Here is a 12,254-nt window from a genome sequence, read left to right on the forward strand (position 1 = left end):
CTCCGTGTCCGCTTCTCTGGAGCAGCAGAAAACAACCTTTCCCCCTCCTCTATATGACATCCTTTTATATAATTGAACATGGCTATCATATCACCCCTTAACCTCCTCTTCTCCAGGCTAAACATGCCCAGCTCCCTTAGCCATTCCTCATAAGGCATCATTTCCAGGCCTTTGACCATTTTGGTTGCCCTCCTCTGGACACGTTCCAGTTTGTCAGTGTCCTTCTTGAACTGTGGTGCCCAGAACTGGACACAGTACTCCAGGTGAGGTCTGACCAGAGCAGAATACAGTGGCACTATTACTTCCCTTGATCTAGATGCTATACTCCTATTGATGCAGCCCAGAATTGCATTGGCTTTTTTAGCTGCCGCGTCACACTGTTGGCTCATGTCAAGTTTGTGGTCAACCAAGACTCCTAGATCCTTTTCACATGTACTGCTCTCAAGCCAGGTGTTACCCATCTTGTATTTGTGCCTCTCATTTTTTTTGCCCAAGTGCAATACTTTACATTTCTTTTTTTTTAAAAAAAGATATTTATTAAGATTTTCAGAATATTACAAAGTAAAAAAAAGAAAAAAGAAAAATACAAAATAAAAATAGTTAAAAACAATTCAATCTTTCAATGACTTATCTTTCGTTTGCTTATTTCCCGGACCTCCTCACGCCTCTCTTTTCTGTATTCCAGTTCAGTGTTAGTTCAGCAAATCCCTTTGTTTATCCTAGTCTTCAATCTTAAAATATTGTAACATTGGATTTTTACCTATTAATTGTTCATTTTCTCATATTCCCTTATAATATTACAGCTATAAACCACTTAGTTTCAATCCAACATCATTCTAACATTCATTAATTTTACAATATTTCTGTAGATAGTCTTTAAACTTTTTCCAATCTTCTTCCACCGACTCTTCTCCCTGGTCTCGGATTCTGCCAGTCATTTCTGTCAGTTCCATATAGTCCATCACCTTCATCTGACATTCTTCCAAGGTGGGTAGCTCTTGTGTCTTCCAATACTTTGCGATAAGTATTCTTGCTGCTGTTGTGGCATACATAAAGAAAGTTCTATCCTTCTTTGGCACCAACTGGCCGACAATGCCCAAGAGAAAGGCCTCTGGTTTCTTCAAGAAGGTATATTTAAATACCTTTTTCATTTACCCTTGACCAACCCCCATCCCCTGAAGATTTTTCTTCATGAAACTCCAAGAAATATTGTCAAAGGCTTTCTCCGCATCTACAAAAACTAAAACAGCTTTAGTATTAATATTCACTTGCAGCTTCTCTAAAATGTTAATTATATTTCTCGTGTTGTCAGACAAGTGTCTGCCCGGGAGAAAGCCAGCTTGGTCTTTGTGTATCTCCTCAACCAAGACTTTTTTCAATCTTTTAGACAATATATCTGCAAAAATTTTGTAATCCACATTGAGCAGGGATATGGGGCTGTAATTCTTAAGTTGTGTCTTTTCAAACTCATTTTTCGGTATTAGTGTAATATAGGCTTCCTTCCACGATTCTGGCGCTATTTTCCCCTCCAAAATTTCATTACAAACCTCCTTTAGTGGTTGAATTATCCAGTCCTTCAAAGATCTATAATATTTTGAGGTTAAGCCATCTGGCCCTGGAGATTTGCCCAACTGCATGTTCTGAACGGCACCTTCCACCTCCTGTTCTGTTATTTTGTGGTTCAACATTAACTTATTTTCTTGGGAGATTTTTTGAAGTCCATTTGTTTTTAAGAATTGGTCTAAATCAAACTCTTTCTGTGGCCCTTGTGTATATAATTGTTTAAAGTACCTCTGGAAGCATTTTCTAATTTCCACTGGATTCTGGATGTTCTTTCCTTCCACTTCCAAGTTGGTAATTGTCAGGGAACTGACATCGGAGCTAGAGGAGGAGGGAAGGCTCTCTAATGATGCTGGAGAAGGACCCAGCAGGGAGAGAGGCAGCTCAGCAGATGGGGAAGCAATTCAGTGCAACACCAGGAATAAGGAGGGGCAGATGGGGGAATCGGCGAGAGGGCTCCAGGACTCTTCACCGGACACCAGCGGGGAGAGCACTGGTCCTCCGCTACCCACGCCTTCCCTGCACAGAAGACTTCCGTGCAGAGAGAGTAGGAGGAGACTGGGTGTCAAACAACTTTTATGTTGGAAAAGGTTTAAGAAACGCCCACTGACGGATTCTGCTAGCGACTGAGGCAGCCACGAATTGAAGGGCTGTCCAGACAGAAAGGTTTAACAAGGCAACATAGCCAGGAGAGGCGGCAACTTACGCACGAGCAACCCCATACCCATTATAGTAATGGTGTTAAGTTTTTGTCTTTTTTCATTTGCCAAGCTAACAGTTTTCCACATTTATTAGCCGATTCAAATGTCCTTTGTCTCATCTATTTAATTTCCCATTCTATTTCCTGATTCATCATCTTCATATATTGAACTTGGTATACCTTTATTTCTCTCAGAATCTCTTGTGACTTTGGTTTCGCTCTCAGTTTCTTCTCACCCTCTTTTATTTTTTCCAGAATTTTGTCTTTTTTCTCATTTTGAGTTCTCTTCTTTATTGCATTCTGTTGAATTAGAAAACCCCTCATAACTGCTTTACTTGCATCCCAGATTACTCTTTTTTCGATGGTAGTTGTCAGGGGTTCAGGAGCAGAGGCGAGGGCAAGGGAGGAAACAGAGAGCGAGGGGGAGGAGGCAGAGGAAAAGATGAGTGATGACGATGACCCGAGATCTCCGAGTCTTTCCAGTGAATCAGAAGATTCACAGAAAGGAGCACCAGTGGCCAGAACAAGGGGGGAACCTAGGGGGACACCCCAGGAAGAAGGGTCCATAGGGGGCTCAGAGGGGAGCAGTTGGAAATCGGGACCAGCGTCACCAACAGAGAGCAGGGGAGAAGAAGGGCGCCAGGTATCAAGCGCTGGCAGCTCGCAACAGGAGGGAGGGCACGAGTCAGGAGTAGCCACACCTCCATCAGGGAGCGAAGAAACGGTCAGGAGGAAAGTGGAAGGTTGGGCGCGCGCGCCAAGTTCAAATACACAGGAAGGTGGCGCAGTAAGCAGCCCGGAAAGGGAGCCAGGTCCTAAAGCCCGGCGCAAGGAGACAGGAGGGTCCGGGGGATCCGCGTCAGAAGAATCCCGGAAGGAAGAGACCACGGGGGGCAGAGGGACCCAGAGAAGAACGGTCAGGCGGAAAAGGTGGAGTAAGACTAGGTTAGTAAGCTGGTGCACAGGGGGCGGAGACTCAGACGGAGCTTCGCCGGTCTAACCCATAAGACGTAGAGCTGCAAGCAGCAGCTTGAGAATGGAAACTGTAACTCAATAAAGACTTTTATAAAGTGAACGCTGGCTAGCGTGATCCTCTGTGAGCTAGGATCCGGAAGCAGCTCTGACAGTAGTGTTCATATTTATCTCAAAATAGTCTCTCAAGGTTTTGTGGGCCTTCTTGGTAACTTCTTGATCTCTAAACAAGGTGTAATGGGAATTGGGGTTGCTTGTGCGTAAACTGCAAACTGCTCCAAGCTAGCAGTATAGCTAAAACTTTCCCTGGTTGACAGCCCTTGAAACGCGACTGTCTTAGTCACTGGCAGAATCCGTCAGTGGGCGGGACCTAAATTTCCTCCAACATAAAAGTTGCTTGACTCCAAGTCTCCTCCTAGATTCCCTGCGCGGAAGCCTTCTGCGCAGCGTGGGCGTGCCAAGCGGAGGTCCTGTGCTCTCTCCGCTGATCTCACTGGAAGAGTCTCTGAGCCTCCCCTCCACCTTACTCTCAGCTTCCCCTTTCTCCCTGGTGTCCCCTGGATTTCTTTCCCCCGTGGAAGCCCTCTCTCTCTCCTTGCTAGTTCCCTCCCCTGCATCACTGGAGCGACTTTCCTCTCCTCTTCCCTCTGATGGCAGTTCTCTGACACAAGGTGTCATTCATCCTCCATCTGAAGGAAGCGGTGGGTGCTAATTTCATCTCCATTTTCACAGCATTATGGTTGGAGCAAATTTTAGGGCAAATTTCCACTTTTCGAGTCTTGGGTGCCAGTGCTCTAGTTATCCAGATTTGGTCAATTCTTGTCCATGTCATTTTGGCTTCAGAGAAGAAGGTTCCCTCTCTGCCCAAAGGATTCTTTATTCTCCAAATGTCAATCAAGTCCATATTGTCAGTCATCTCAAAAAAGGTTTTAGGTAGTCTGCCATCTTTAGTAACTACCTGTCTCTGCGACTTGTCCATGTTTGTAGATACCACTCCATTCATGTCTCCCATCATGATGATGTTGTAATCCATATAGTCTAACAATGTCTCATGCAACTTCTTAAAAAATTCAGATTTCCCCTCATTTGGTACATATACTCCTACTATCAAAAATTTTTCTCCTTGTGTTTGGATTTCAATTGCCACATATCTTCCTTGGTCATCTTTAAAAATAAATTTCGGTGATAGGCTCTCTTTCGCATAAATTACAACTCCTCTCTTTTTAACCTTGTCCAATGAAATAAACTCTTGACCCAATCTTTTGTTAATCAATACTTTCCTATGAAGCCTGATCATGTGTGTTTCCTGTAAACAAATCAAGTCCAATTGTTCCTTTTTCAATAGATGAAATACTTTTTTCCTTTTCTCCGGGGAATTAAATCCATGAATATTCCAACTTAAAAGTTGCAGGGACATGGTGTGTTTATTTTGCTTTTCCTCCAACTGCACCAAGTAATTGTTCTTGTTCTGTCGGTGGTATCACCTTCTCTAACTTGTCCAATCCCAAAGGTAGTGGTACTATGTCTTGTATTCCTGGTTTTAAAGCTCTTGGCTCTTCTTCAGCGTCTTTTTGCAGGTCTTCTCCGTGTTCTTCCAGAAATTTTCCTTTATCTTCCACTGATCTTATTTTGAACTTTTTCCCTTTAAAGGTAAAAGATAGGCCTTGGGGGAATTCCCACCTAAAAATGGTTCTGTTTCCTCTTAATAGGGCCACTAGATCTCCGTAGTTGGACCTGAGATCCAAAAGATGTTTAGGGATGTCCTTAAATATCTCCACTCTTGATTCACTTATTTCCAAGGTCTTCTGGAAGTGCAGACTTAATATTCTGTCTCTCTCCTCTCTTGATTGGAGGGTAATCAAACAGTCTCTCACCCTGTTCTTTCTCCCCCCTCTTCCAAGTCTAAAAGCACTTACTATCTTAAAATCTAACTTGTCTGAATCTAAGTTCCAAAAGTCTGCAAATTCCTGCGTAAGAAAGTCAATCAAGCTATCTTTCTCAAGTTCAGGTACAGCCCTGATCCTTAGATTTGTCTGTTTTCTTTTAATTCAATCATAGACAGCAATGACTTGTGGTCCTCCAACTGTCTACATATCGGTGGTAACTTTTCCTCTACAGCCAATACTTTTTCCTTGGCTTCATCAGCTGTTTTTCAGTTCAAAGTAGATTCCTGCAGCAGTTTCTCAATAGATTCTGTATTTGAATTCACCTTCTGTCCTAAGTTGTTAATGCTGGACGTGTTTTGATCAATTTTTGTTGTCGCTTCAGCAACTTGTTTGCTTAATTTTTCCAAAGATTTAAAGATTTTATCTAGTGCTGAAGCTAAACCCCCTTCAGATGCCATTCCTTTAGACGCCACCTGAGCTGGATCTTCCCCTGGTAGGGCAGGGAGGCCAGATGCTGACGGTCTACACTGCTGCAGTCTGATTTTACCCGATCCTGTTGTTTTTTCCTGAGTCAAGTCTGCCATAACACTTTATCTAAGGATCAAGGTCGCTCCCACAGTTTTATAGTGCAAAATTCCCCTTAGCCAATTTGGAGTGGAAAATTCCCTGGCCAATTGTAGCAATTTCAAAGTTCCTCTAGGGGCACACAGTAGCAGTTCAAACTTGTAACAATAAAGTAATTTTTCCAACTTTCAGAAATCCCCCCTTCAACCAAGAAAAGCAACAGTTTCAAATCCGGAGGGACCCTTCAGAATCAAAGTATCTCTCTTACAGAGTTAGCTGTCGAAAAGTTGCATTATCCTTTAACAGCGTGATTCACAATACGGCATTTCCATTGTCCCTTGACAGTCCGTTCCCAGGCATTAAGTGATGGTCTTTGTTCCCTTTCTCTCTTCTTTTTTTGCAGGCAAAAATTACTTCCCCTTCTCCCTCCCCTCTCCTGCACCTCAGGGAGGGAATTCTTTTTTAATTGATGTAAGATTTAAGTCTTTTTCAACACGATTTTCAGGGTCTTACCTTAGACAGTCTTCGCTTTGATCTATTTACAGAAAAACGGAAGGCGGACTTCCTGTTTACGCATTCCCGCTTCAGTGCCAAATTAGTCCTTTTTTCCTTAAATTTCCCAATCTTCAAACTTAACCTACTCACGGGTAGTTGTTTGTTAGCCGAATTGTCACAGGAAAAAGGTCAGCGCTCTCCGGCAACAGCTGCACGGCTTCACTCCACAGAAGAAGCAATTGACTCTCAGCACCGCGCCAAACTCCCTGTTTCGCTCCGGAACTCTTTACAGGGTTCCCTCGCAGATTGGGGGCGCTAAGGGTGCCCGCCGAGTCCCACGGTCACAGGCTTCACCCGCCTGTGGTTTTCGAAGGGGTCCCCGCTTCGCCGTAGCGGCAAGACCCGATTTCCGCGGAGCTACTCCCTCGGGGCTAGAGGGAATCCGCCATTGCCGATGGCGCCGCCTCCGGAAGTCCCAATACTTTACATTTCTCCCTGTTAAAGTTCATCTTGTTTGTTTTGGCCCAGTTCTCTAATCTGTCAAGGTCGTTTTGAAGTGTGATCCTGTCCTCTGGGGTGTTAGCCACCCCTCCCAATTGGTGTCATCTGCAAATTTGATCAGGATGCCCTTGAGTCCATCATCCAAGTCGTTGATAAAGATGTTGAATAAGACCGGGCCCAAGACAGAACCCTGTGGCACCCCACTAGTCACTCTTCTCCAGGATGAAGAGGAACCATTGATGAGCACCCTTTGGGTTTGGTCAGTCAGCCAGTTACAAATCCACTGAGTGGTAGCATAGTCAAGACCGCATTTTACCAGCTTCTTTACAAGAATATCATGGGGCACCTTGTCGAATGCCTTGCTGAAATCAAGGTAGGCTACATCCACTGAGTTCCCTTCATCTACCAGGCTTGTAATTCTGTCAAAAAATGAGATCAGGTTAGTCTGACATGACTTATTTTTCAGAAATCCATGCTGACTATTGGTGATCACAGCATTCCTTTCTAGGTGCTCACAGACTGTTTGCTTAATGATCTGCTCCAGAATCTTCCCTGGTATTGATGTCAGACTGACTGGGCGATAATTATTTGGGTCCTCTCTTTCCCCCTTTTTGAAAATAGGGACAACATTTGCCCTCCTCCAGTCTGCCGGGACTTCGCCTGTTCTCCAGGAATTCTCAAAGATGACTGCCAGTGATTCTGAGATCACATCTGCCAGTTCTTTTAATACTCTTGGATGCAGTTCATCTGGCCCTGGAGACTTGAATACATCTAAACTAGCCAAGTATTCTTGTACTATCTCCTTAGTTATTCTGGGCTGTGTTTCCTCTGCTGAATCATTTGCTCCAAATTCTTCAGGTCGGGCATTGTTTTCTTTATCGGAGAAGACTGAGGCAAAGAAGGCATTGAGGAGTTCAGCCCTTTCTGTGTCCCCTGTTTGCATTTCACCATCTTCTCCTCTGAGTGACCCCACTGTTTCTTTGTTCTTCCTTTTACTATGAACATACCCATAAAAGCCTTTTTTGTTGCTTTTAACCTCTCTAGCAAGCCTGAGTTCATTCTGTGCTTTAGCTTTTCTGACTTTGTGTCTACATGTGCTGGCTATTTGTTTGAATTCCTCTTTGGTGGTTTCCCCCCGTTTCCATTTTTTGTACACATCCTTTTTTAATCTTAGTTAAAAGTTCTTTAGATAGCCACCCTGGCTTCTTTAGGCACCTTCCATGTTTCCGTCTCATTGGTATTGCCTGAAGTTGTGCTTTTACTATCTCCCTCTTAACAAACTCCCAGCCATCATGAACTCCCTTTCCTTTTAGTATTACTGTCCATGGGATCTCACCCAGCACTTCCCTAAGTTTTATGAAGTCGGCTTTCTTAAAGTCAAGAAATTGAGTCCTAGTATGCTTGGCTGCTCCTTTCCGCTGTATAGTAAACTTCAGAAGAGCATGATCACTCGCGCCTAATGATCCTTCCACCTCTACCCCACTAACCAGGTCATCAACATTGGTTAGGGCCAGATCTAAAATGGCTGTTCCTCTTGTTGCTTCTCCCACTTTCTGGACAATGAAGTTGTCTGCAAGGCCAGTGAGGAATCTGTTTGACCTTATGCTCTTAGCTGAGTTTGACACCCAACAAATATCCGGGTAACTGAAGTCCCCCATTACTACTATCTCCCTTCCTTTTGCATGCTTGGCCATCTGTTCCAGGAAGGCATCATCTATGTCCTCCGTTTGGCTTGGGGATCTATAGTAAACTCCCACAATGAGGTCTCTGTTATTCTTCTCTCCCTTAATTTTGACCCAAATGCTCTCACTTTGGCTTTGAGGTTCTAAATCTTGGATCTCTTCACAGGTATACACATCCCTGACATATAACGCCACTCCTCCTCCTTCCTTGTCTGGTCTGTTTCTCTGAAATAGATTGCATCCCTCCATTGTTACATTCCAATCGTGGGACTTATCCCACCAGGTTTCAGTGATGCCTATTATGTCATATTTAGTTTGCTGTACCAAGAGCTCAAGCTCATCTTGTTTATTTCCCATGCTTTGCGCATTAGTGTACAGACATTGAAGTCCATTAATCATTCCCCCGTGTCTCTTATTTAAGGATTTTTTCCTCCCACCACTAGGTCTGCGTGCTGTTTGCTCCATTTGGTCTATGACATTTGGATGATCATCTTCATCAATTGATAGACTCCTACCTTTAGGAGCACTGTCTCCCTCCCCCACATTAGTCAGTTTAAAGCCCTCCTGATGAGGTTTCTGAGATTTTTGGCAAAAACTTTCCTCCCAACCGTTGTGAGGTGCAGGCCATTGCTTGCCAGAAGTCCATCTTCAAGAAACTGCAGTCCGTGATCTAAGAATCCAAACCGTTCCTGTTTGCACCATTTGCGAAGCCAGCTGTTCAGTTCCACTATTTTTCCCTCTCTCCCTGGGCCACGTCGTTCAACTGGGAGGACAGATGAGATGACAATTTGTGCATTTAATTGCTTCAATTTCCTGCCCAGAGCCTCATAGTCTCTTTTGATCTTCTGGAGGCTATTGCTTGCAGGGTCATTGGTTCCCACATGAACCAAGAGGAAGGGGTATTTGTCTTCTTTGCTGGGAACAGAATGGGACTTCTTTCCTGGGAACAGAATAGACAGGTAGAATAGAACCAGATATCAAGGTACTATGAAGCAAATAAACATTTGTGGATTAGGCAGCAATTCCTACATAAACAGAGAGGATCTCTGCATTTATTTCCAGGAACTGCCAACATCACAAAAGTGGAAATGACTGTTATGGAGAAAGAAAAAGAAACAGGGGAAATGATTGCTCACAGAACAATGACAGTGTTATATCCTGGGATAATCATAAAGGGTATCTGGCTCCTTATAAATCTCCCATTGCTTCAGAGACCAAAGAAGAGGACTTTAACTTAGATGGACATCTAGGAAATTGTGACTCCTGGGAATTGAACTGTGTTGCCATATACCTGAATGTGGTCAAAAGTGGCAGAATACTATCTTAAGAACAAAGAAGTGAGAAGACAGGAGGCCCCCCTTCTTGGCATTTACAGTTAGGAATGTCTTTGGTTATGCAAATACATTAAAAAAAATTTAGACCGAAAGACTAATTTCAAGTAATTAGCAACAATTAATTTAGAGACAAAGTTGATGTAAAAATGCACAAATTTCCAGAAACAAGGTTAGACTACATAAGTGAAGAAAAGGATTTGCACAGTGCAAAGGTTGGCTTTACTTGAAGTATCCTTCTAGGCATTTGTGTAGTTGCTTTTAGGCTTATAAATTCAAAATTGAACTTGATATATATTATGGACATGTATAGCATAAAGGGTCACAGTGCCATCTATGTCACTGCTGATGTACAACATTGGTTGCGTTCTGCATGTTGATCTTACCTGTCTTTTTACCCTACTTGGCTCTTCCATTAGGTGTTCCTATTATGCAGGTATGGACCTCTCACAAAGATGTTCCTTCAGCCAACCTGTCCTCTTATTCTTCCTCTGCTTCTTTGGCCTCCTGTCCCTCTCTACATTCTTGTACTTGTCTGAAAAAATACCATATCAGCAGTGGAGGATCAGCTTCAAGAATGCACCAAGTTTCCCAGGGATGGGACCTCCTTCTTCCCTCACCACCACTTCTTCTCGGTCATACTATAACACAACCACCACTTCTTCCAGGTCATCCTCTAAGATCATGGATAGTGGTATATGGACGGTGAACTCCATTGGCCGTTTGGGAAACCAGATGGGGGAATATGCCACCCTCTATGCCTTAGCCAAGATGAATGGACATCAAGCCTACATCTGTCCCGCCATGCACCAGTACCTCTCACCAATATTCCGGATCACTTTGCCTGTGCTCCATGCTGAAGTGGCTAAAAAGATCCGCTGGAGGAACTTTGGTCTGCATGATTGGATGTCTGAGAATTATAAACACATCAAAGGCAAGTACGTCCGGCTGATGGGCTACCCATGTTCTTACACCTTTTATCACCATATCCGCCAAGAGATACTTCAGCAGTTCTCCTTCCATGACCACATCAAGGAAGAAGCCTATCAATATCTTCAGGAGCTAAGGGGGCAGCGCCAGGAGGTGACGTATGTTGGCGTGCATGTCCGCAGAGGAGATTATGTCTATGTGATGCCCAGGATCTGGAAAGGTGTGGTGGCTGACAGAGGCTATTTGGAGAAAGCCATGAACTATTTCAGAGAGAAGTACCCCAATCCCATCTTTGTGGTGACCAGCAATGGGATGAAGTGGTGCAAGGAAAACATCAATGCCTCCAGGGGGGATGTTTATTTTTCTGGGGATGGGCGTGAGTCCTCTCCAGAGAGGGATTTTGCTCTCCTTGCTCATTGCAACCACACAATAATGACGATTGGCACTTTTGGCTTCTGGGCCGGCTACCTGGCTGGTGGGGAGACCGTCTACTTGGCCAACTACACCCTCCCAGACTCTCCCTTCCTTAAGGTCTTCAAGCCTTCGGCAGCCTTTTTGCCTGAATGGATTGGGATTCCAGCGGACCTTTCCAATCTGCTGGCCAAGAAACCATGTCTTGTTGAATCATGTCTAATGTTAATAATAATAATAATAATAATAATAATAATAATAATAATAATAATTTATTATTTATACCGTGCCCATCTGGCTAAGTTTCCCCAGCCACTCTGGGCGGCTGCTGGAAGGACTTGTCTGGGCACTGATTCCACAAAGCATGACAAGGGGCTCAAAGACCTAGCTTGTTCACCACATTGATTCCTGTTTTAGACCTCACTTTGTAGTAAGGTACAGAGGTTGGGACATAACCATATTCTGAGCCCTTCCACCACCAAGCACTTAGTAGCAATATGTACACAGGCATTATTTTCCCCCTCCCTGGTTTCACTGTAAAACTTTTTCTTGCCCCCCTATTCCATATGTAGATCTTCACTCACCCCTTCTTCTTCTTTTGAGGAAGTGATTTGTGGGCTTGTTGAGCTTCAACTAATGCACACATGTCCTTACAAGTTGTATCATGTTTTGCGCACCTTGTTCCCTACAGGTGAGCAGGATGACTCTCCTGGTATGCATATCACATAAAATGAAGTGACACCGCTGACCTGTGTTTCAGAGGATTATCTTGTTTTCTACTTACATTCTAATTTTTCGCTTCTTTCAACAAGTCTAGTAATTGAATCATTTTAATTTAGTTAATTAGTTAAAAGTAGAAGAGCAAATGGACTGGTGCAGTAGTTGTTCTTTCTGAGTAACACCATGCATTTGCTCCTGTATCCTGTTGCCGCTCCTTAACAGCCTTATCAGGGCCCTCACTTACATCTTGCCAAACAGGTGGGTAGTGATCTACCCTCTATAGAGGAGGTGGATGCTCCCTTTCATAAGGTCCCTGTCTATGGCTTTTGGAGATATTACTAAATATATTCCATGCATTGTGAAGCTTCAGTCTCCAAAAACCATGAGCTTAAGACTTGAGCTATTTTTCCAAACAAAATGGGTGTTTCCCAGAATTCAGAATTCTTCAGCCGTCGCCACATTGCAAGCTTGCATGGAATTACAGAAGACACAAAGCGCTACG

At 43.7% G+C, this 12,254-nt stretch overlaps 1 protein-coding gene across 1 annotated transcript; it reads left to right on the plus strand.

Moving 5' to 3' along the window:
- Window positions 1–10,288: 10,288 nt before the first annotated feature.
- Window positions 10,289–11,727, plus strand: LOC308571811 (galactoside alpha-(1,2)-fucosyltransferase 2-like; the record flags this gene model as incomplete). Its single annotated transcript, XM_081167432.1, has 2 exons — window positions 10,289–11,256; window positions 11,724–11,727. The coding sequence occupies 2 exons, from the start codon at window positions 10,289–10,291 to the stop codon at window positions 11,725–11,727; spliced, it is 972 nt and encodes a 323-aa protein (XP_081023558.1).
- Window positions 11,728–12,254: the final 527 nt, after the last annotated feature.

Source organism: Podarcis bocagei (assembly GCF_964188305.1).
Source record: "Podarcis bocagei genome assembly, chromosome: 13".
Classification (NCBI taxonomy): Eukaryota; Metazoa; Chordata; class Lepidosauria; order Squamata; family Lacertidae; genus Podarcis; species Podarcis bocagei.